At 38.0% G+C, this 25,827-nt stretch overlaps 1 protein-coding gene across 1 annotated transcript in view; it reads left to right on the forward strand.

Moving 5' to 3' along the window:
• The window catches only part of szt2 (SZT2 subunit of KICSTOR complex), a 125,662-nt gene continuing 99,835 nt past the window's right edge, over positions 1-25,827 (forward strand). The window contains exons 1-14 of the mRNA XM_034707092.1: positions 1-181; positions 1,936-2,061; positions 7,102-7,275; positions 9,146-9,316; positions 11,906-12,028; positions 12,307-12,469; positions 14,442-14,548; positions 17,569-17,779; positions 19,134-19,304; positions 19,446-19,677; positions 19,797-19,926; positions 20,356-20,501; positions 20,724-20,876; positions 24,430-24,544. Coding sequence (XP_034562983.1) covers positions 158-181; positions 1,936-2,061; positions 7,102-7,275; positions 9,146-9,316; positions 11,906-12,028; positions 12,307-12,469; positions 14,442-14,548; positions 17,569-17,779; positions 19,134-19,304; positions 19,446-19,677; positions 19,797-19,926; positions 20,356-20,501; positions 20,724-20,876; positions 24,430-24,544 — 2,046 coding nt within the window. The 5' untranslated portion in view covers positions 1-157. The remainder of the gene's footprint in view (positions 182-1,935; positions 2,062-7,101; positions 7,276-9,145; positions 9,317-11,905; positions 12,029-12,306; positions 12,470-14,441; positions 14,549-17,568; positions 17,780-19,133; positions 19,305-19,445; positions 19,678-19,796; positions 19,927-20,355; positions 20,502-20,723; positions 20,877-24,429; positions 24,545-25,827) is intronic.

A 25,827-nucleotide genomic window follows, 5' to 3' on the forward strand; every position in this document is an offset into this window, starting at 1 on the left:
GAAACTGTGCACACCGTCCCCAGATCCAACTCGCTTACACGACAGAACAAGACAGATGATAAACAAGTAGCAAGACAATTTATTTCACACAAACACATGACCGTTTCCGTCAGCTGAGGATCACCGACAACTCTGCGGTCCTTATGCTCCACAAGGCATGGCAGAGAGACAGGACAACGAGGTAACATCAGCTTTAAACCTGCAGTAGAAGCACAGGGGGTTCCTTGGTTTGGGGAAATATTGCCTATTTTCTTTGTGCTGTTTAGTTCTACCAGACAGAAACCTCCACAGACTTGTTTAAAAGACACAATGAAGACAGACGATGTCAAACAGAGGTGTGCTGACATTTTAAGGGCGGATACAAACTTGTGTTAGCTGTAGCATTCGTTACCCTTGCAGCTAACACAACAGTGAGGCAGTGTTGAGACATTAACACGAGTCACGCTGGACTGCATGTTTATTACATTACAGTGGAAAGGTCTTTCATGTCAGCCTTCACCTGGGAGCTAAATGAAAGACCCTGAACGTAGACATGTGTTTCCAAAGACAACACTCACTGGATGGATGTAGCTGTACATAGTTTAACAGAGCAGTGGATTCCTTGAATGTCCAAGCCTTATTGTGCAGTTCTGTAATAAGGAAATGGAAGTAATAGATTTTTAAACTACCAGACTGTTACTACTAGGGATGTAAGGACACACTCGATTCGATTTGAATCCTGATTTTTGGTTCATGATTCGATTCACTCACGATCCTCTAACAATTTTCAAGAAAACTGGATTGAACTCAAAATTTAAATAACTATTATTTTATTTCAATCCTCAGATATGGACACTTGGGATATATATTTGTTCTCTTATATTTCTTTGTAAACAAAGTCATGCTTTTTCATTTTTAAGGTGTGTTGGAACTCAAATAAAACCCCACACACTTTTTTTGCAGCACCTTGCAAAAAACTAAAATGACCGTACAAAAATACCTTGTTGGAAAATTTCAGAACAATCATAGAGAAATGGAAAGTGAATGATTCCCAAATGAAAGGATTAAATATTAAAACAAATAAGGTCAATCTCCTTAAATTAGGGATGTAACTTTCATGTATTCTCCCTGATTGATCTTTGGAAATGTAAATGATCAATTATTGATTAATCATTAAAAAAACATGAACATTTTCCATGTGAAAATAATGACAAATGTGTTTTTCCCCCTAAATCAAATGTTCCTTCTCGACACAGTGTATATTACTGACAGTATTAAACAGCTACAGATCATATTGAGGTGTTCAAAATGTTAACACGCTGAATATCAACGTGAGGAGCAGGCTTATAAATAGTCTGTGTGGACTCATGGTTATAGAGTGAAGACTCAGACTACAACATGTGGATTTACTGCAACAGGACAACTGAACAGGATCAGATTTCAGACTCAGTGTCCAGTTTTCTCCTTCTTATTGAGAAGAATAAACATTTAAACGTGGTCAGGATCAGCCGGGAGCGCAACCAGGTCAGAATCAGTCCGGCGGTGGAGATAAAAAAGCGCTTGTGGAGACCTGTCACTCAGCTGCAGCCCCCAGCTGAGCGTCTCTGTGATCAACACCTTCAGTCAGCTGATTCTGAAACATGCTTTAAACTTCAAACACCTCCACTCAGAGAGTGACGAGAGAGCAGACAAGAGACTTCATGATGTTGAACAAGCGGAGTATAATGCAGATAGAGCCTTCTACTGTTTAAAAATAATATCCAGATACAAATGTTGTTGAATCGATTTTAATCCACCCTTATTTGTATCCATTTTTTACCATCTTGCGTTATATCCTTACATCCCTAGCTACTACTGTACTGTACTAATCAAGTGCTTTTTATTGTAGACATGGTAATTTAGTAATTACTAAAAATTCTGAAAACTTCAATATTTTGTATCTTTTTTTCTCCTAAGGTGGAGGAGGCTGACCAGATCTACCTGCTGATGAAGGAGGAGTATCGAATCTCTAGGAATGTGCGTCTAGCCTGGTTCCTTGGTAAACTAAACCAAGTCATCTGGCCAGCCTCAAAGCCTGAACTAGTAAGCTATCCTGAATTTGACTTGCTATTTCTTATATACCGGCAAATGGTCGACCTGTTGTCCAATTATTGGCATCAGCATGGGATGATAATTGGTTGACCAGTAGTTTGGATCAATCAATCAATCTAGCTTTATTTATAGAGCATATATTATAGAGATAAATTTCAATCTGGTTTCCGCCAGAAGCACTCTACCGAAGCGGCTCTTCTGAGAGTGTCCAATGATATTATGATGTCCTCTGATGTAGGTGAATGCTCTGTTTTGGTGCTGCTGGATCTTAGTGCGGCCTTCGATACGGTTGATCATTGTATCCTGACTGAGAGGCTGAGGCAGTGGGTAGGTGTCTCTGGGAGCGCCCTGGATTGGTTCTCTTCCTATCTCTCTGACAGGAGTTTTTCTGTGTCACTTGGTCCATACATGTCTGAAACTGCTGCTCTCTCCTGTGGTGTCCCTCAGGGTTCTGTATTGGGCCCTGTATTATTTGCCTTGTATTTGCTGCTCTTGAGTCACATTATCAGTAAATTCAAAGGTATTTCTTATCACTGTTACGCTGATGACATCCAGCTGTATGTGTCTTTTAGGCCTGATGACACAGACAAGCTGATAGTTTTGCTTGATTGTCTGACTGCCATTAAGGACTGGATGGCTGACAACTTCCTGCAGCTAAACGCTGACAAGACAGAGGTCCTTATTGTTGGTTCCGATACTATAGCTTCCAGGGTTGCTCAGTGTATTGGTTCCCTCTCCTCTGCTGTCCAGTCTAAACTCAGAAATCTTGGAGTTATATTCGATCAGTCCATGTACTTTGATCACCACATAAAACAGTTGTCCCGGTTATGCTTCTTCCATTTACGAAACATTGCCAAACTCAGGTCTGTTGTGTCACATCCTGAACTGGAAATGATCATACACGCTTTTGTTTCATCCCGACTGGACTATTGTAATTCACTTTTCACCTGCCTCAGTAAATCGTCCCTCCATCGTCTTCAATTAGTCCAGAACGCTGCTGCAAGGCTGTTGACCAAGTCCAGCCGGACAACCCACATCACTCCGATTCTATCTTCCCTACATTGGCTTCCAGTTAAATTTAGGATTCATTTTAAAGTTCTCGTTTCGTGTATAGAGCTCTGCATGGTCAGGCTCCTGAATACATTGCCGACCTGCTCCACCCCTACCTTACCAGTAGGCCACTCAGGTCTTCTGACCAGGGCTTGCTGGTTGTCCCTCGAGCGCGCTTAAGAACAAAAGGTGACCGTGCTTTTGAAGTTGTGGCACCGACATTGTGGAACGCTCTTCCTGTAAATGTCCGTTCTGCTATATCTGTTGTCGCCTTTAAAAAACTTGTGAAGACACATTTATTTAAACAGGCCTTCGACTCACTGTGTTCACACTAATGTTCTATTTATGCTATGGTCTGTTTCTTTTAATGTGTTGGATATTTTCCTGTGAAGCACTTTGTGATTTTATTCTGTGAAAGGTGCTATACTAAATAAAATTTACTTACTTACTTACTTACCTTTCATACAAATCAAATGCAACCCAAAGAGCTTTACAGTGACTGAAAACAAGAAAGACATTGAAATGAAATGATGGCAAGACATATTAAAAAAGAGACTAATGCACACCAACAACAATAAAACATGTGTAATTAAAATATGTTAAAGTGTCAGATTAATATTAAGAATGTAAATAGTTAAAGTAAATACATTTAAGAAGGGTAAGGATAAGAGTTGAAAATAAAATTAAGGCTAAAAATAAAACTGAGTAGATAAATTGAAATAAATAAATAAATGAATAAATAAATACAAATAGAATAAGATAAACAGTTAAAATTACTAAAATAATAAAGCAACATTTAAATCAATATTACAGTAAAATGTAAGTAATAAAAGGTTTAAACCCTACATAAAATCCAGACTGAATAAATATGTTTTTAGTTTATGTTTAAAAGTCTGAATATCTCTGTCAGCTCCTCTCAGATGCTCCAGCAGGCTGTTCCATCGTCTCGGAGCGTCATGGCTGAAAGCAGTGTCACCGAATGTTTCTGTTCTCCTCTGAGGAACAATTAAATGAGAGGAGCCGGAGGATCTGAGAGGCCTCCCTGGTTCTTACACTAAAAGCATCTCTAAGATGTAGTCTGGTGTGAGGTCATGCAGCGCCTTAAAAACTAGTGAAAGAATTTTAAAATCAACACAAAAAGAAACAGGCAGCCAGTGTAAAGACTTTAAAACAGGCGTAATGTGTGCTCTCCTTCTGGTCCTTGTTAAAACTCTTGCTGCTGCATTTTGTATGAATTGCAGTTTGTTTATTGTGTTCTTTGTAGACCAGTAAGGAGAGCATTCCAGTAGCCCAGCCTGCTGGTTATAAAAGCATGCATTAGTCCCACAGTTGCTCAGAGAGAAATGGATGGCAACATACGCTTCAAAACCTGTATATCTTTTTCTGCATTAATGGAGCCTTTATCGTTAGTGTAAGCTACCCATGCCATGGGCACTTATGCATCCCCATATCATCATAGGTGCTGGCTTTTGAACAGTGTGTTGGTAACAACAAGCACACTGTGTTCGAGTCGCTGCCTTAGACGTTCCAGACTCCAGCTGCTACTGACGTGCTGGACTCCAGCGGCAACAGCTACTACTAATACTATCCATCTAAACACTATCATCTCTCTCTCTTTCTCTTTCTCTCTCTCTCTCTCTCTCTCTCTCTCTCTCTCTCTCTCTCTCTCTCTCTCTCTCTCTCTCTCTCTCTCTCTCTCTCTCTCTCTCTCTCTCTCTCTCTCAATTCAATTCAATTTCAATTCAATTCAAAGGGCTTTATTAGCATGGAAAACATATGTAATCATTGCTAAAGCTTAAAAAGAAATAAAACACAAAATTACAAACAATTCCAGAATAATAAGATTAAATGTTAAACTAACAGAGCTGTATAGAAGAAAGAAAATATATGAATGATAAAGATAATATTGATAATAAAAATAACAATAATGATAATAAAAATAATAATAATAATAATACTAAACAACAAAAATAATAATTACAACAATAAATATAATAATAATAATAATAATAAAAAATAAAAATAAAATAATAATAATAATAATAATAATTTCATTTATCTTTTACAGATGATTATAGATTATTTACAGAAATGTAAAATTAAAATATAAAGATTTAAAGAAGAAAGATGTACAGCTCTGTGATGTGTGTATGTACAGGTCTGTGATTTGTGTATGTATAGGTCTGTGATGTGTGTATGTACAGGTCTGTGATTTGTGTATGTATAGGTCTGTGATGTGTGTATGTACAGGTCTGTGATGTGTGTATGTATAGGTCTGTGATGTGTGTATGTACAGGTCTGTGATGTGTGTATGTACAGGTCTGTGATGTGTGTATGTACAGGTCTGTGATGTGTGTATGTACAGGTCTGTGATGTGTGTATGTATAGGTCTGTGATGTGTGTATGTACAGGTCTGCGATGTGTGTATGTATAGGTCTGTGATGTGTGTATGTATAGGTCTGTGATGTGTGTATGTATAGGTCTGTGATGTGTGTATGTATAGGTCTGTGATGTGTGTATGTATAGGTCTGTGATGTGTGTATGTACAGGTCTGTGGTGTTATATATATATATATATATATATATATATATATATATATATATATATATATATATATATATATATATATATATATATATATGTGTATAGTTCTCTCTGTCTCTCTCTCTCTGTCTCTCTGTCTCTCTCTCTCTCTCTCTGTCTCTCTCTCTCTCTCTCTCTCTCTCTTTCTCTCTTATTCTCCTCTATCCCTCTTTCCAACCCCAACTCGGTCTCAGCAGATGTGTGTCTAACATGAGTCTGGTCCTGCTCGAGGTTTCTGCCTGTTAAAGGAAGTTTTTCCTTGCTGCTGTAACTAGCTAAATACTGTGAGGTGCAGTGTTCATGGTGGATTAAGATGAGATAAGATCGAGTCCTGTCAGTAAGAGGGGTCTGGATCATATCCTGTCTTGATGTTGGGTCTGCTCTGTTTGTAAAAGCGTCTTGAGAAAATGTTTGTTGTGATTTGGAGCAATATAAATAAAGATTGATTGATTGAACAAGCTTTGTGGTCCCCTCCTCTTTAGAGTGGAGGATGTGGCGTCCATGCCAGTTTCATATTTCGTCAGACCACAGGGCAGTTTTCCACTTGGCCTCCGTCCATCTTAAATGGGCTTGGGCCCAGAGAAGCTGCTGGCGTACCTGGATCATATTTTCACATGGTTTCCTCTTGCATGGTGCAGTTCTAACCTTCATTTGTGGATCCAGCAAGGCACTGTGATCACAGACGATGGTTTTTGGAAGTGATGTTGAGCCCATGCAGTGATTTCCACTCCAGAATCATGTCTGTTTTTAATCAGACTTCATTTATAAAGCGCTTTTCATACAATGATATTGTAACACAAAGTGCTGTACATAAAAACAACTTCAAATGGAATACATTAAGAAGAAGATGATATTGATATTATAATAATATTATGCCCTAGATGACCCAGAACTCCAAGAGCTGTTTGCAGTTTTATGCAGAGGAGCATTATTCTAAATGTGTTGCCTTGTTGAATCTTTTCCAATCTTTATTATTGAACTGTAAAGAGACTCAACCCGCCTGAAATGTCCTTTTTTATACACAGACATGTTACTGACTTTTTGCAAATGAACCCAAATGACTGTAGCTTTTGATATGTTGTCTTTGCACTATTTTAATGGAATATAGGATTTAAATGATTTGCAAACCATCAACATTTGTTTTTATAAACATTTTACACTGCTTCCTAACTTTTTGGGAATTTGGGTTGTATTAGAGACATACAGTATGTTGAGGGTTAATATAAAGGTACACAAAAGTGAGTTTTAAAAAAAATTCAGAAATGCCTGTGCAAAGAGTTGAAAAAATATGGAAATGATCTCTGGAAGCTTGAAAAAAGTGAGTCTGAGATTTAAAAACCACATCAAAATATTTGATAATGAGTCTGATGTCCTGTTTGTCTCTTGGTTCATTTCCAGCTGAACTCAGAGAATGAACTGGACTTGTTAAGCATCCTACCCAAAGGATGGCAGCCGGAATTTTCCCCCACAATGTGCCCCTACATATTTATGCCATCCACTCGGGCCACCTTCCTGGCCCGGAGATACCGCTTCATCATCGAGCTGGACCTCAGCCCCTCCACAGGGATTGTTGTAAGTTCATTGAGTGGTTTTGTTCATGAACAACACTGTTAACAAATGAGTTTGAAAAGTGGTTGGAGTGTTCTTCCCCCCTAGTTTAAAAAGTGTTCATCCAGACTTTTCCAAGTATTTGCTTTTCAAATTTTGTCTTGTTAAAAAAGTGTTTTTTGTGTATCCATGATATTGAGATTATATTTACAACATGAGAAACACATTGAATTATATCTTCCATGATTAAATATTTGTTGTTAATGCTTATTTAAAACAAATGTACAGGGGGCAGACATTAAGCCCTTTACTACTTAATTTACTCTATTTCAAAAAGCCATTGGGTATAAATTATGGCTTTTTTTTTTTAATATACATATTTTTTGGCTTTTACACCTTTATTTATAGAGAGGACAGTGGATAGTGTAGGAGATTGGGAGAGAGTGGGGGATTGACATGTGTGAAAGAGGCCTCAGGCTGGATTCGCTACATGGACGCGCAACTTAACCATCAGGCTAAGCCTGCGCCCTAAATTATTTTATCTGTTATATTATCTTTCATCTTTATTCTTTCTTTTGATTATATATTTATTTTATTGTGCAAGAAAAAATCTTTACAAGAAGGGGGTGACCAAGTGATAGGAAGGCAGAATAACAAATTGACAAGGCAGGAATAGGAACAACATAAAGAAAGGAAAGACAAACAAGTAATAAAATACAGAAACAAACAAATATATACATAAATAAATAATAACAATACATAGAAACAACAAAAAATAACATTTAAACAAAATAGAGCAGGAATAACCTATAAACAATAAAACAATGAAAGAGGAAAATAATGCTAATAATAATAAAAAATAAAATAGAAATAATAATATGAATAATAATGATAATGATAATGAAAAAGATAAGGCTGAATGACAGATTAAATTTTGTATGAAGAGGATCCAGAGCTCATGCCAGCTCCTCCATAACCGCCACCATAACCGCCACCTGAAGCACTGGTGTCATACCCAGCAGAGGGTGCATAGCCAGCCCCATCACCACCAAAAAAATCAATTACTTGAAATTAGATCAAAACTGATATTGTTTATTGTCATAATAAACAATATCAGATGTATTATACACAAATTGGTCTTTCTCATAGGCTAGGCTTATGTTAAGATAAAGGCAAATGAAGCATGAATTAATATGAAAGACATGAAAAAAAGGGGCGTCAACGAAATCATTTTGTCATCGTTGACGAAAACAACACTGCTTAGTAAAGGGTTATTTTTATGTTATTCCGAAGAAGTGAATATGAAGGCCAGCCAGTTGATGTTGATGACATAAATGAAAGTCTTTTAAAGTGATAAGTCAATAAATGACCCATTCATATGAAATTGCTTGCAAACAAACTTGGTCCTTAAAGGCCCCGTGAGGAGTTCTGAGGGGGTAGGTGTCAGACCAGCTGATGGACATCTCGCTTCAGAAACAGCCTTTCTTTGACTGTTTTCATGGAAAACAATCACACTGCCTGATAAAGTTGACTGTTAAAAGACAACAGGATGAGATTTTTGTTGAAAACACTACTTTTGTATGTATAGGACAAGAGATAAGAGGTATCACTTTGTCCACAAGGGGGCGCCAGAATGGATACAAAACAAAAGTTCCTCACAGCAGCTTTAAAATATGTTCAAAATACACATCCATCCTTTTTAATATTTAAATATTCACCATATCAACTGAATACACTGACATCTTTGACCTATTGATGTGAGACTACTAACATACTAGAGGACAATTTCGCCGATCTGGCTCAAACCAAGTAAGATATAGCGTGACAAAGACACCTGCAGAAGCCACTAATGATTTGTCCTAACTTTTGCCATGTGTTTTTTTTCATACTGCAGGATGACAGCACAGGAGAGATGATCTTTGATGAGGTGTTTCATGCCTTGTCAAGGTGTCTGGCTGGACTGTCTCAACCCTTTAAAGTCCCTGGAACTGAAGAACTTTTCAAGCCCAAGATCTTTATCACCATCCTGGTTTATTCGTCTATCATTGGTCTTACCTCCCATCAGGTCATTGCATTGCTTTGATATTATCCTGTCTTTTGTTCCCAGTGTTTAAAAAGTTATTTAAGAGCTCAGGAGACTTGGACTGCATGACTTCAAATTAGCACCTTAGGGAGAAAATGAACACACAGTCTTTAGGCTTTACTTTAGTGAAGTGGACACACCACTGTGACTGACTGAGTTCTGACTCTGGCATTGGCTGAATAGAATGGCTGAGCTCCCAGAGTAGTGAATCTGTTAGTTCATATTGTGTACTGCTCTCATTCTTATCAGCAATGAGTGCTACACACGCAATTTAGCAGCTGTTTTATTTAACAAATAGAACTCACCAACTGTTTGTTAACTTTGACTTCATGAGCAACTTACTACTAGCTAAAATCAGACTTTTCTGATGTCAGGTTTGTGCACTCTGGAGGTGGACTTTGTATACAGCAATATGTACAGTGGATATCAAAAGTCTACACCCCCCTGTTAAAATGCCAGGTTTTGTGATGTAAAAAAATGAGACCAAGATAAATCATGTCAGAACTTTTTCAACCTTTAATGTAACCTATAACGTGCACTATTCGATTAATTTTGTTTTAAATCTCTTAGAGGGAAGAATGAAAAATAAAAAATAAAATAATGTGGTTGCTTAAGTGTCCACACCTTTTAACTAATAATTGTTGAAGCACCCCGTTTTTTTTTGCATAGGAGTCTGTTAGCATGGCACATCTTGACGTGGTGATATTTGCCCATTCTTCTTTACAAAAAAAGCTCCAGATCCATCAGATAGTGAGGGCATCTCCTGTGCACAGCCCTTTTCAGACCACCCCACAGATATTCAACTGAATTCAGGTCTGGACTCTGGCTGGGCCATTCCAAAACTTTAATCTTCTTCTGGTGAAGCCATGTTTTTGTTGATTTGGATGTATGCTTTGGTTTGTTGTCGTGTTGAAAGATGAAGTTCCTCTTCATCTTCATCCTTCTAACGGAGGTCTGGAGGTTTTGTGTTAAACTGACTGGTGTTTGTAACTGTTCATACTCCCCTCCACCTTGACTAAGGCCCTGGTTCCATCTGAAGAAAATCTTTTGCTGTAAGATGAACTGAGGAAATGTCATGAAAATCCTCCTAGAACAGCTGATCTTTATTGGGATTAATCAAAGTCACTTTAAATTATGACAGGTGTATACTGACTACTATTTGTGATGAGTTTGAATGTGATTGGTTAATTCTGAACAGAGCCACATCCCCGGTTATAAGAGGGTGTGTACACTTATCCAACCACATTATTTTAGATTTTATTTTTTATTCTTCCCCCTAAAGGATTACATTTTGTTTTCAGTTGAATTGTTCATGTTATGGGTCACATTAAAGGTGGAAAAAGTTCTGACATGATTTATCTTGGTCTCAATTTTTTACATCACAAAAGCTGGCATTTTAACAGGGGGGTGTAGACTTTTGAGATCCACTGTACTTGTTCACAACAGAGAGAGTTATTCATCTTTTGGAGAACAGCACTCTAGCTGATGACGTTATAGCAGTCAAAGGTGTTGCAATCCCACTCTTTAATTTTCATTCATGTCATAACAGCAGACTAAACTCACCAGCTTATTAATAATAATAATAATAATAATAATAATAATAATAATAATAATAATAAATTTTATTTAAAGGCGCCTTTCTCGGCACTCAAGGACACCGCACAGATAGAAATATATATATACACGAATTCACATTAAAGGAAACAAAATCAGAGTCAGAAATGAAAACAATATAAACTAACAAGGGGTAAGAAAAAAATAGAAACAATAACAAAATGACAGAGCAATTGGAGTCAGACGGAGTAAGCGGTTTTGAACAGATATGTTTTGAGTTGTGATTTGAAATGGGGGAAAGAATCTGTGTTTCTGAGTTGAGGTGGCAATGAGTTCCAGAGACGGGGAGCAGAGCGGCTGAATGCTCGGCTCCCCATAGTGGTGAGACGGGCGGAGGGGACAGACAGGTGTGTGGAGGAAGAGGATCTGAGGGAGCGGGAGGGAGTGGGAACATGGAGGAGGTCGGACAGATATGGGGGGGCGAGGTTGTGGATGGTCTTGAATGTCAACAGAAGGACTTTGAACTGAATACTGAACTGAACAGGGAGCCAGTGGAGCTGTTGGAGGACAGGAGTGATGTGGTGGATGGAGGGGGTTCGGGCAATGATACGGGCAGCTGAATTCTGGACCAGTTGGAGTTTATGGAGGGATTTGTGAGGGAGGCCGAAGAGGAGAGAGTTGCAGTAGTCCAGACGGGAAGTGACAAGGCTGTGGACAAGGATGGCGGCAGTGTGGGGGGTGAGGGAGGGGCGGAGACGATTGATGTTAATTGACAACTTTCCAGAATTCATAGCTTTTTGTAAGTTTTGTAATCAAATATGTTTGTGCACACTGTATACTTAATGTTCTAATGATATAAAGTCATGTCTTTTTTCTGTGCTTCCAAATTCTTAACTTGAGGGCCCCTGTGATCTAACATCAAAATGAAAGTGTAGAGACCTTATTTGTTTCCATGTGAAGCATGAAGCTACTGTTGGTTTTGTTGCAGTCACCTGACAGCCTTCTTCTCACCTGCAGGTTCTGGTGCAAGGCTGCCAACTTGATAGAACTGATCTTGATGAGTTCCTTCATCAGGTCTATCAGCAGCTCAGAGCTGTGGAAAACAACATTGCACAAGTCCTACATCAGCAGCATGAACAGGTACGTGCTCATGAACAGTATTTACATTGTATTCTTTGTATGGGAAGACAGCAAAAATGTTGCTTATCAAACAACATACCTCTATGATAATAAATCACACATCTTTTAAAGTAATGTGATTGCTGTTAACTGAATTAACAAAATGGGCAAATGTTATGTCCTTCTTGACTAACAGCTTGATGTTTCGATCAATTGCTTGGTGTAAATGAGTATGATATCAAATTTTGGATTTCTTTGACTTGTTGATAAAGGAGTATATTTTCTTTCTTTGCTTTTAGCCTCTGGAGCCAGTCCAAAGCTCAGGAGTCCAAAGCAACAGCCTGGATGACCAGCCGCACAGAAAGCAGGGCATTTCCATGGTCTCAGCTGATATGGGTCTTGTGAGCATGGTGCGCCAGGGCATCCTGGCCCTTCAGTTGCTGCCTCCAAACTCAAGTGCAGGTAGATTTTGTCTAAGTTAATTTAATTTTTTAATCGAGTTGGGACAATGCACATTAATCAACATTAATGCATGTCAAAGTAAATGCGCCAGACTTAGCACAGATGCTAAATTTAATCCGTAGTCCCAAGGCAGGTTCCTACACAACATAGACACTGTAAGACTTTAAAACCTGACAGCTACAGATCATATGATAGACAATTTGAAACAAAACACAGGCAGACAATCAAGACTAACAAGACACAGGCAGACAATCAAGACTAACAAAACACAGGCAGACAATCAAGACTAACAAGACACAGGCAGACAATCAAGACTAACAAAACACAGGCAGACAATCAAGACTAACAAAACACAGGCAGACAATCAAGACTAACAAAACACAGGCAGACAATCAAGACTAACAAAACACAGGCAGACAATCAAGACTAACAAAACACAGGCAGACAATCAAGACTAACAAAACACAGGCAGACAATCAAGACTAACAAAACACAGGCAGACAATCAAGACTAACAAAACACAGGCAGACAATCAAGACTAACAAAACACAGGCAGACAATCAAGACTAACAAAACACAGGCAGACAATCAAGACTATCAAAACACACGCAGACAATCAAGACTAACAAAACACAGGCAGACAATCAAGACTAACAAAACACAGGCAGACAATCAAGACTAACAAAACACAGGCAGACAATCAAGACTAACAAAACACAGGCAGACAATCAAGACTAACAAAACACAGGCAGACAAATCAAGACTAACAAAACACAGGCAGACAATATCAAGACTAACAAAACACAGGCAGACAATCAAGACTAACAAAACACAGGCAGACAATCAAGACTAACAAAACACAGGCAGACAATCAAGACTAACAAAACACAGGCAGACAATCAAGACTAACAAAACACAGGCAGACAGTCAAGACTAACAAAACACAGGCAGACAATCAAGACTAACAAAACACAGGCAGACAATCAAGACTAACAAAACACAGGCAGACAATCAAGACTAACAAAACACAGGCAGACAATCAAGACTAACAAAACACAGGCAGACAATCAAGACTAACAAAACACAGGCAGACAATCAAGACTAACAAAACACAGGCAGACAATCAAGACTAACAAAACACAGGCAGACAAAATCAAGACTAACAAAACACAGGCAGACAAATCAAGACTAACAAAACACAGGCAGACAATATCAAGACTAACAAAACACAGGCAGACAAATCAAGACTAACAAAACACAGGCAGAAAAATGAAGACTAACAGAACACAGGCAGACAATATCAAGACTAACAAAACACAGGCAGACAATATCAAGACTAACAAAACACAGGCAGACAATATCAAGACTAACAAAACACAGGCAGACAATATCAACACAACAGCATGGTTAAAAAGTTAAAAGGATCAATGAACTAAGTTAAGTAGCCCTCAAAGACCTAGACATCCAGCGGTGGCTACTTGTTCTTAAATGTTTGAATACTTTTTAACCGCTAATCCTATCAACAAGCTTTAAAAACTCAGTTACAGTGAACATTCTAAGCTTCCCATTGATACCACCTCATTCAGCATATTCAAAATAAATTCAGGAGAGTCTAGTGCCCCCAAAAATGGTCTAAGTCTTTAAGGGTTAAGTTGTCATTTAGCTCTCCACCAGTCTGAAGTGTCATGAGTTCCTCAACTGATTCCATGTTCCTCAGATAAAGTCTACAACTGTGGCTAACTGTATACCCTGTTCACATTCAGAACTCTCCTGTATGATAAAGGAAAAAGCAACTGAGACGCAGACTGTATAAGTGCTGACTTGCATATCCCCATACACTTGAATAACTACTGAAAAGTATTTAGAAAATCCATCATGGTTTGGAGAAATTATATTTTGCATTACAGAATAAAGAACATTATTGTGTGACTTTGGAGCATGTAAATAATTGATTTACTACTGTGCATCCCAGGAATCATTGTGATCACAGATGGAGTGACGAGCGTCCCTGATGTAGCTGTGTGTGAAACGCTGCTCAACCAGCTCAGGAGTGGAACGATTGCCTGCTCCTTTGTGCAGGTAAAGACAATAACATCCAAAAGATTGCACTGTCAAAATATAAAGAGACCGTACTGTCTCAGGTATTGATTGGTGTCTGCAGGATCAGTTTTTTTTGTATTGCTTCTCAGCATCTTTCAACCCTTGGAATTGCACTGGCACACTACTTGGAGAAAGCTGCAATTAAGTTGAGGATTATATTACACACATGCTTACAGGCAACAATATAACCAGCTTACTGTATGCCCTGAAAATGTTGAATCTGTGCATTAGGGGTGTAACAGTACACAACAATTTTGCTTTGGTTTGGTACATTTTCGGTACGGTAAGGGGGGAAAAAAGCAACAGATACAATCTATTTTTCTTTATTAGGAATTTAAAGAACTTTTACACACAGTCTAAAGTGCAGCATCCACAGTTCAGGATTGCAGACCTGCTCAGATTTATTCCAGTTTCCTTTTTCTTTTTACATTTTGAATGAAATACACCTTTTTATATATTTCTTACCCTTATAGATTTAAAGAAGTGACATGATTATACTAAACCCAGTCAAGCATATTAACTTTGACCTAAAATAAGAAAATAACTTTCAAACCAAACTTAGAATTTATGTAATCTTAACCTTAAGGGTATCGTTAACTCTTCAATACCATAACTCTGGAGTTTCTACAAGCATGAATTGAGTTTTTAAAACTTTATTTAACTTGGACTCAGTTGTGAAGTAATACCAAAAGAAAATTCACAATCATTACCACAAGGTGGCAGGCTTGCTCAACATGTGGAATCCAGTGTTGGACAACGGCTTCATTACTTCACCCTCCTGTTAAGTTGGTTTCTCAGGAACAGCAATAATGTTCCTGGGTCATCTTGACCCGGGGGCATATTTAATTATCCAAAAGTGTCAGAACCCAAAAAATCCCAAGACAATTTTTTAAATCTCATTATCAACTCCGTTACTAACCATTTAAATCAATATTTAGTGCAGTGGTGTTCCTTAATTCTAACAGATCATGGTTCAATGAGGATAGCTCACTTGTATTTCATGCGTGTGCGTGACTGGGGTGAAATATGTCACACAGTTGTAAAGAAACAGTTAGTATCTGAAACTTCTGACTCCTTTTAGCCTCCCCTTTGACTGCCGGGTCAAGTTGACCCACGAACAGTATCTGTGTAATATAAACATTCAGGGGGGGTTACAAATATGTTAAATGAACCATTTTTATTTTATATGTTGATTACGCTAATTAAGCCAAGCAGAAGTTTCATACCAAAAAAATACTTTTAACCTTTTTTATTTTTTTTTTACTTTGAAATGGGTCAATCTGACCCGGAACATAACAGAAGGTTCAGTCAGAGTATGGGTCCTCCTGGTGAAACATTACTCCTATGCAAATGAAAGTTGTTCAGTCAGATTATGACTCGAGTTAAAGTCCTGGAGTACTCGCATCAGATACAAAACTCTAATCATGACTTACAAAGCAGGAACCAAAACCGCTCCAGTTTACCTGGAACCCCTCATCCAGGTCTACTGCCCTTCTCGCCTGCTACGCTCAGCCTCTGAAATGCACCTAGTGCTTCAAGCACATAAGGCCTCAAAATCACTAGCTGGACTCTTCTCTTCTGTTGTCCCTAAATGGTGGAATGAATTTGCCAACTCCATTCGATCTGCAGAGTCCCTCTCTACTTTCAAAAGACAGCTAAAGACCCAGCTCTTTAAGAAGCACTATGCACTTAGCTAGATTGTTCTCCACTGTTGTCCCCAGTGGCAGATCATGTCTTCCAGCTACAGTTGACTCACACTGTCCTGCTCTACTCTGGGACTCTGTGTTCAGCTCTTGAGTGACCCAGCGCTTGGTACTTTGGTCATTATTGTGGTGATGTTAATTGTTGATGATGATAATGGAAGGTCTTAAATGGTTTGGTTGCTTCATTGTAGATGTTCCTTATTTTCTTAAAAAAATAAAAAATAAAAATATCCTTCCTTATTTTTGTGCACTGCCTTTACACTGCTTGGCAGTACCTGCACCCAAATGGACTTGAAGCACTTTGTTACTCTTACTGATCTTGTTTCCTCTTGTCTAGATCTTTGCTTGTGTTGTTCTTGTTCTCATATGTACGTCGCTTTGGATAAAAGCGTCTGCTAAATGACATTGTAACATTGTACTTGCTTTTAAAAATACTGAAGTATTCAAAGTACTTTTTAAAATATCTAAATGTATTTTCACAAAGCATGAGGTCAGTCAAGAATGCATGGGTGAACATTCTGCTCTGCTCTGTTTATCTAGAAAACATGATTTCAGATCTACAAAGTCTACCATGAAATCTAAACTAAGTTACTACAAGCACAGACAAGTTTACAATGTTCCTCTGGAATCAAAGCAGTGTGTTAGCTCCAGACCTCCACATGCTTTCTCAGGTTAGATGCTGATTTGGAGGCTGTGATGAAGTTTGTGTGGTAAACAGATCAGAGATTTACAACAAGACAAACCATCATTCTTTATTTCTAAAGCTCAAACGTGGGTTTAAAATATGGCCGTGGTGCTCAGGTAGAGAATCATCATCCTTCTCAGTCATAGCCATCATCACCACGACTAAATGAACGCACTGATCTGAAGAACGATTGATCTACGCTCAGCCGAGGTACGGCTACAAAACTGAGACAAACCAAACACAAGTACACCAACAGTTCACGGTCTTTGGGATCTGATTTCAGAAAAGAGAAGAACATTCATCAGCTGATCTCAAAGCAAAAGTAATGAGTATCTAAGACATTTATAGAAATGTAGTGGAGTCAAAAGGATGATATTTGTGGAGTAAAAGTAATAAGTTCCCACAAAAATTATACTCAAGTAAAGCACAGATACTCAAAAAATTACTCAAGTAAATGTACTTTGTTACTGTTCACCACTGGTGAAATCTGATCAGGCATGGTGTTTGTCATGTTCACCTGCAAAATTGTAACTAACAGAATGAATTGTTTAAGAAAGGAGGAGACGTCACTGAATTCTGATTGCTCTGAAATTGTGTTTATCCTTTCCTAGGTTGGCGGGGCGTACTCCTATGACTGCAGCTTTGGCTACATCCCCAACGTAGAACTGATGAAGTTCATCTCATTAGCTACCTTTGGTTCATACCTGCCCAGCTGTCCTGAGGTGGACTTTAACAGCCTGGAGATGAACGCTTACCATAAGGCCTTCCTGACCTATTCCTTCCTCAAGACCCCAGAGTCCATGAACTCAGAGTACTTCTGTGGTAAGACAGCTTTGCATGTGGAACGTACTAAGACTCCAGTTCAGTTTCTGTGTTGTGATTTTATTGACTCTATGTCTGTCTAAGTTTGCTCTATCACCCTCCCCCCTTCAGAAATGTGTGTGAAAGTATCAGAACTTTGAGTTTTTCTTTTGTACTGTTAAATAAAGAAGCCCAAATAGGTTGTTTACTATCTGTACAGCTCATTTGAAATGTGAAAATTGTTGTTGGTTCAGGCCCCCCAAAAAATTAAAATGTGTATTTTACTATTTAGGAAGATGAATGGGTACAAATGCAAAAAAAATAGCAATTTAATATATTAAAAACAAATAAATTATGAACAGAAATACTATGAAAAACACTCAGCTTTGAGGGTCTTTCTTCGGTTCCAAGAAGTACGGTGGCTGGGAAGGGCAATTCAAATTTACAAAGGATGAAACACTTTTACAAAGTTGGAGACAATTTTAGAAAGCAACGGAATTTTTTTACTAGTCCCGAAGCAAATTTACAAACGCAGATTCTGAGGGAAAAGGAATGTACCAAATATTGTCAAAATAAAAGATGTCTGTAATATGAAAATGTACAACAGCCAGGGAATGATATATATTTGACATTAACAACCCTATTTCCAATTAACCCTCCTGTTACCCTCAAATTTGACCCTAAGGATAATAGGAGGGTTCACAATCAGAGCTATATCTGATTTGGAATTTCAAAATAAATACCATTGTAAATAAAGCATGTACATTTATTTTGAAATTCCAAACCAGATATAGCTCTGATTGGCAGGAACACATTTTGAGGAGTTCTCTTATCAGTCTGAATCAAAAAATTTAAGTGGAAACAGGGTTGTTAATGTCAAATATATATGAATTCCCTGGCTGTTGCACATTTTCCCATTACAGCGTATTTTTATTTGGAAAATTGTTGGTACATTCCTTTTCCGACAGAATCTGCGGTTTGTAAATTTGTTTTGGGACTGGTAAAAATGTTCTGTCACTTGTGAAATTGTGTTTTACAAGTGACAGACAAAAGTGTTTCTGTTTTTTTAAAATGTGTTTCCTTAAATGTAAATTTGTTTTGTCCTTGGTAAAAGTGTTTCTCTAATGTGATTTTGTTTTATAAAATGTAAAAATGTTTCCAAAATGTCAATTTGTCTCCAACTTTGTAAAAGTGCTTGATCCTTTGTACATTTGCATTGCACTTCCCAGCCACCGTAAAGAAGCCTTCAATTCTATTGAATTTTATCTATGGATTGAAAACATACGGGTTCCATTGTTCTTTGTATCTTTTAATAATGGTAAGAAGAATGATGAAATGTTTAGGAGCAGACAGTAATATCTTCAATGTTTTGCAGTTTCCCAGCACAAACTGTTCAATGAGCACTTGGTGTCAGCCAGCGGTAACCCTGCCCTGGTCATGCGGAGAAAGAAACATACAGAAAAGGAAGTCCATGCTGACTTGATCAGTGTTGTGTCTGTGCGACTCAGAGAAGGCTACACCATCAGAGAGATCAGCCTCACAAAAGGTAAAATGCTCATTCTCAATTATCTCTGATATTTAAAAAAGATATTGCTCAAGAAGACGGTACAATGTCACGCTGATGATCTTAGCGCAGCATGTACAATTCCACAAAGATACCAATGAAAGAAACTTTACTCATTTTAAGGTGGGACTCAGCTGGAGGTGAAGCTGGTGCTATTATGGAAACACAACATGCATATTGAGTACCTGGCAGCCGCCTCCTGGCCATTGGATCCAGCCAAGAGAACCACCAGGGTAGAAGTGACGATGGAGGGAAGCTACGACATCCTGCATGACATCAGCTGCACCCAGAGGAAACCCATCACAAGCCCGTACCGCACCTCTGTCATCCGACGCTTCTGGAACACACTGCAAAGGTGCTCCTCTGTGAAGGAAAATAAGATATCAACAGCCCTTTTGATACAATTGAATAACTATTATTTTAAAGCTGAATGTGTTAAAAAACCTAACATGTTCTGTGTGTGTGTCCTTTCAGTATCAATCAGACTGATCAGATGTTGGTGCACCTCCAGTCCTTTAATTCAGTTCCTGAGAACTACATGATTCCAGAGAGCACCAAAAATGGAGTTCCTCTGTTCTACATCCCTCCTGGCTCTACAACTCCAGTACTATACAGATCTTTGTTAATAATACCCAGTCAATGTTTCCAGTGTTTGAATTGGCCAGGAATTTGTGTTATCAGTAGAAGAATGAACAGTATGCAACACCTTTGATATCCACTCCTTCCCTGCTGCAGTCTGTCCTGTGAATCTGTCATTGGCTTAGAGATGGTTAATGTTTCCATTGTTGCAAACTGATCAGCTGCTACCTACTGTGCAATGTTAAAAAATATTTTTTCATGGTCATTTTTGACAATGAGAAACAAATAACACCATCCTTATCCTTTAAAAACCAATGAGCTATACAGATAGCCGGCCACTGGGTATTCTTTCATTGCCAATCAGCCAGTATCTAAAGCTGAACCCATGATCCTTGTGCCTGCCCTTCATTTTTTCCTACAGGTTACCTACAATGTAATCATCTTTTTTTATCAGGTCCTGTCACTGCAGCACAGTGGATCCAAAGACTCCTCTCAGTCCCAGTTTGCGTCCTACTGGAAGCCCATTCTCTCCATGGATGCCAACTTCTGGCAGAGATGGCTGCACATGCATCGCATCACCATCATCCTTGAACATGACATGTGAGAAATATGAAGTTGTGAAATAATGCTGAGACCTATAACAAGACAATTCAGCCATACTGAACCGTAATGATCATATTCACTGATCTCAGCAAGACTAGATACAAAACAAACATTACAGTTAAATAAAGATGATAGAAGAAGCTGTTTTGAGTAAGTCGTTCTATATACAAGGAATATTTGTTTTGCTTTGTTGATTCATAAATCTTTTTGTCCCTCCAGGCCTATCCCCAAACATCTGCACACAGCTGGAAACAATGGTCGCTACAGCACCATTCAGTGCCGCATCTCCCACTCTGCCCTGACATCACTTCTGAGGGACTGGAGTAGCTTTGTGCTGGTGGAGGGTTACTCATATGTTAAACTTATTTTCAGGTGAGGCAATGGACTATAGAGAAATAGCACTGATGGCAAAAAAGTTTTGAAATCAGTCAATTATATCTCCCCTTTAAAGATACCAATATGTGTGTTATTATATATTGTTGGAAAGCCTGATTAGTCACCTTTACAACAAGGTATAATTTGTAAAGCAACGCAGCTACACCCCAGAAAAATGTGCCAAAATCCCCTGCAATATTCTCCTGTTGATATTCACTCTGGTTTTGAGTTGCTTGGTAGACTAGATGCTTGCACTCTCCCACAGTAATCAGGAATAAACAGTACATATTGGCCAGTTTTACACTTTCTTTATTTCACACTGTCAGAGACGTCAGTAGCTTGTGAAAGATCCATACACAGCCACACCAGCCTGGCACCTCCTCCTCAGTCTGGTCACCAGCTTGGTCACATTTTGCAGTGGGATGGCATCCCATTCCTCATCCAGGAGTATTTGAAGGTCAACCAGCATGGTTATGTTGGTCAACTGTAGCACGTAGAGCATGCCAAAGCTGTTCCCACAAGTGTTCAATTGGGTTGAGGTCTGGACTCACGGCAGTTGGTCTGTGATGATCCTGAAGATATCAGGTGCCAGTGATACACCTGTGACTGGCACACACCTGGCATCACTTGAAGTGGAGAATACCAACAGGAGAATATTGCAGAGGATTTTGGCACTGTTTTTTGGGGCACTACCCACACGTTTAGCTGTGTTGCTCATTCCACGAATGCATAATCTGTACAAGTTGTACCTTGTTGTAAAGGTGACTAATCAGGCTTTCCAACGATATAGAATGATGATAATAATAATAATAATAATTTCATTTGTAGAGCACTTTTCAAAACCGAGTTACAAAGTGCTTCACATGGGCAGCAAAATAAAACAGGCAGTTAATAAAAACACACAAGTCAAGATAAAGAAATAAAACATGTTTTAAAAGACATACAATTCCCCTAAAAGAACTCTAAAGGAATACAATTATTTTAAAATATATTTCTTAAGACGGTTCAAATAAAATGAAATAAAATAAAATTCAGATATAATCAGAAGATGCTCTGTGATTAAAAAGCATGTTTTAGGAAGGGATTTAAAAGAGCTCACTGACTCAGCAGACCTGATCTCCTCGGCAGATGGTTCCATAGTGTCAGATCCCTTCTGTAATTGGAATGCACAGTAAACCTCTGCCCGAGGATCTCAATACACGCGTCGGCTCGTAAGGTACTAAAAGGTCTGCTATATAGCTTGGAGTAAGTCCATGTAGAGCTTTAAAAGTAATCAGTAAAATCTTAAAATCAATTCTAAGACATACAGGGAGCCATAGCCAGGAAGCTTAAACCAGAGAGATATGGTCATATTTTATGGTTCTGGTTAAAACCCTGACAGAATACAACACCAATTGGTATTATTAAAGGAGAGGAATAATTGACCGACATAATGTTTCCAAACTTTTTTTGAGGAGTTTATATATATGACTGTATACTGGCCCAAATATATTGTTATTCATTGATAATGACTAAATGATAACTGAAATCTAGTCCAATATCTTTATTGATTAATGGTGACAAAAGTGCTTTTGGATCAGATCTGAAACAGCTGATAATCACTAGAGGTGTGAAAAAAATTGATACGGCAACACACTGCATGCACAATTATTAGGTAAGTTGCATTTTTGTGACTATTTCAAAAACTACATCAACAGTCGTTTTCAAATTTGTTAGTAAGCCAGATAGTGAGTATATTTCTTCAACTGTGTGGTTAAAATGATGCTTTTCGGCTGTATTTTTAAATAAATGCAGAATCTGCAGAAATGAGTGTGACAAATGATTATGCAAGTTGGTGATAAGAGCATATAACTTGTGAAAATTAAAAACTAGGCACCATTTTAAACGTTCTGTTGATTGAAAATAATAATATTTACTACAACTGTTTTCAAACTTCAACAAAAACAACAGTTTTCTTAACATTTGTGTACAAAATAAAACTGTTAAAGTCTTTAAAACATTTCAAATCTAAAGTGTTTCTCTAATGTCCAATATAACCTCCTTTTCTTTCAGTGAGGGTCAGAGGTCACTGTAAACTGATTTAGTTTCTGATGACTTCTCTGCTGACTCTGTGAGCTGTACCTTGTATGTCTTTCCAAAGAGGCTCTTTGAGCTGTACTTCTGCCATTACTGTAAATTATCTCCTTTATTATTGACCACAAGTTCTCAGTCAGGTTGAGATCGGGTGAGCAGGCAGGCCAGTTCATGAGGCGATCCTCTTTAAAGCCCTGAGATGCCATCCTGTCCTGGGAATAACATGAGGCATGTGACGGTGCATTGTGCTCATGCATGAACACTAGCATCTTTTTTACTTTAGCTGAATGTCTTTTCCTCCATGCAGGAAAATACAAAAGAGGAACGCCTCATGAACTGGCCTGCCTGCTCACCTGATCTCAACCTGACTGAGAACTTGTGGTCAATAATAAAGGAGATAATTTACAGTAATGGCAAGAAATACAACTCAAAGAGCCTCTTTGGAAAGCCATACAAGGTACAGCTCACAGAGTCAGCAGAGAAGTCATCAGAAACTAAATCAGTTTACAGTGACCTCTGACCCTCACTGAAAGAAAAGGAGGTTATATTGGACATCTGAGAAACACTTTAGATTTGAAATGTTTTAAAGACTTTAACAGTTTTATTTTGTAACAAATGTAAAGAAAACAGTTGTTTTTGTTGAAGTTTGAATACAGTTGTTGTAAATATTATTATTTTCAATCAATAGAACATTAAAAATGGTGCCTAGTTCTTAATTTTTACAAGTTATATACTCTTATCACCAACTTGCATAATAATTTGTCACGCTCATTTCTGCAGATTCTGCATTTATTTAAAAATACAGCCAACGTTATTTGAAAACATCATTTTAACCACACAGTTGAAGAAATATATTCACTATCTGACTTCTTGACAAATTTGAAAACGACTGTTGATATAGTTTTTGAAATATTCACAAAAATGCAACTTACCTAAAAATTGTGCACACAGTGTATATCGCGATACTTTGACCTCCGATATAATATCGTTTTTTTTTTTGTAAAAATAAAAATTCATATTTTAGCCGAGTTGGAACTAAAATACGAATTCAGTATTTCAAAAACAATAAAGTGGAAAAGTTGTTTTCAATCAAATAGTTTTGACTTAATTTGGCCTTTCAATTTTGAGTAATATTGTGTGATTAACATTTACACCATCTTTATTTTTTTCTTTGTTAACTGTGTAGAATATCTCAATACATCACAATATTGTGATATCGTGATATATCGTGATACTATCGTATCATGACCAAAGTATCGTGATGCGTATCATATCGTGAGGTTGTTGCCAATACTCACCCCTAATAATCACCCCAGTATTTAATATCTTTAGTATCTCTTCATGTTTTAACTAAATGTTAATCAAGATACATTACTTCATCCATTAACTTAAGATGAGGAAACTTACATGCAATATTGTTGTTGTATCAAATAATTTAGTTCTGGAATGAACGTTTTAATTTATTCTTTCTCAACAGTTCATCTGACCAGCCACCCACCTCCTTCTACTTGGTCCGTCTCATATCCAAGACACCATGTATGGTCCTGCGCTTAGGTTTCCCCATCGGTACACCAGCACATATCAGAAACAAGGTACTGAGAGTGAAACATACAAGAGGCAAACAGTTTCTCTGTAGCGATCTGTAAAAAATACAACAGCAGGCCTGAGTATTTTGACAGAAAAAATGGGTTCATGGGTCTCTGTCAACCTGCCCAAACATTTACTGAACTCTATCTTTTTAATCAATTAAGAATTTTTGTGAAAACTACTTTATAAGACAATTCTGATATTATTTTGATCCACCAAATTCATTTTTCACCAATGTAGGTTGATTGGGCTGCATGAAATTACAGCTGTTTTATACTTGGTTAGATACATCTAAAAGTTTAAGATTTGTAACAACAGAAAACAATGTATCTGCAATTGAGTAATTACTTACACATTTTCTGTAAACTTGCATAAATACAGTGTTGAAAAAGGTTTGGGACACCCCAAATATTGCATTGAGAATCAAATATGTGTTTCACTTCACAACACATTGTAACGGCCAAGGCAGTCTAAGCCTATAGCAGCATAACTAAGAGCTGGTCCAAGCCTGATCCAGCTCTAACTATAAGCTTTATCAAAAAGGAAAGTTTGAAGCCTACTCTTAAAAGTAGAGAGGGTGTCTGCCTCCCGGACCCTGACTGGTAGATGATTCCAAAGGAGAGGGCCCTGATACCTGAAGGTTCTACCTCCCATACTACTTTTAGAGACTTTAGGTACGATTAGCAGGACCGCATGTTGGGAGCGTAGTGTTCTAGAGGGGTAATAGGGCACTATGAGCTCTTTAATTATGAAGGTGTCTGATCATTAAGAGCTTTGTAGGTCAGAAGAAGGATTTTAAATTCTAGTCTATATTTTATGGGGTCTCAGTGAAGAGAAGCTAACACTGGAGAGATGTGCTCTCTCTTCCTAGTTCTAGTCAGTACTCCAGCTGCAGCATTTTGGGCCAGATGAAGAGTCTTTGGAGACTTATTACCCTTCATCCAATTTCTTTGGCCATTGTTCCATAGTCTATTAGAAGAAAAACCATTCACTTGACCTTGGTGTCAGATTAAACAGACAATTGAAAATAGAATGGCCTGGTTCCTATACATCAGGGGTTCCCAAACTTTTCAGCCTGCGACCCCCAAATTATAGATGCAAAAGACTTGCATCTATAATGTCCCTCAAAGTGATTTAATGTGGCTTCATTTAGCTGGTCTGCAGAAAATTAGCCTACCTATAAGAGCATGTGCCTGTGTTTCCTGATGCTTTAGATAATTAACTTTTTACTAACCCTAAACTTAGGAGTCACCTGGCAAAAAGGAAGACAGAAAACTCATTACATTTT

Source organism: Notolabrus celidotus, chromosome 2 (assembly GCF_009762535.1).
Source record: "Notolabrus celidotus isolate fNotCel1 chromosome 2, fNotCel1.pri, whole genome shotgun sequence".
Classification (NCBI taxonomy): domain Eukaryota; kingdom Metazoa; phylum Chordata; class Actinopteri; order Labriformes; family Labridae; genus Notolabrus; species Notolabrus celidotus.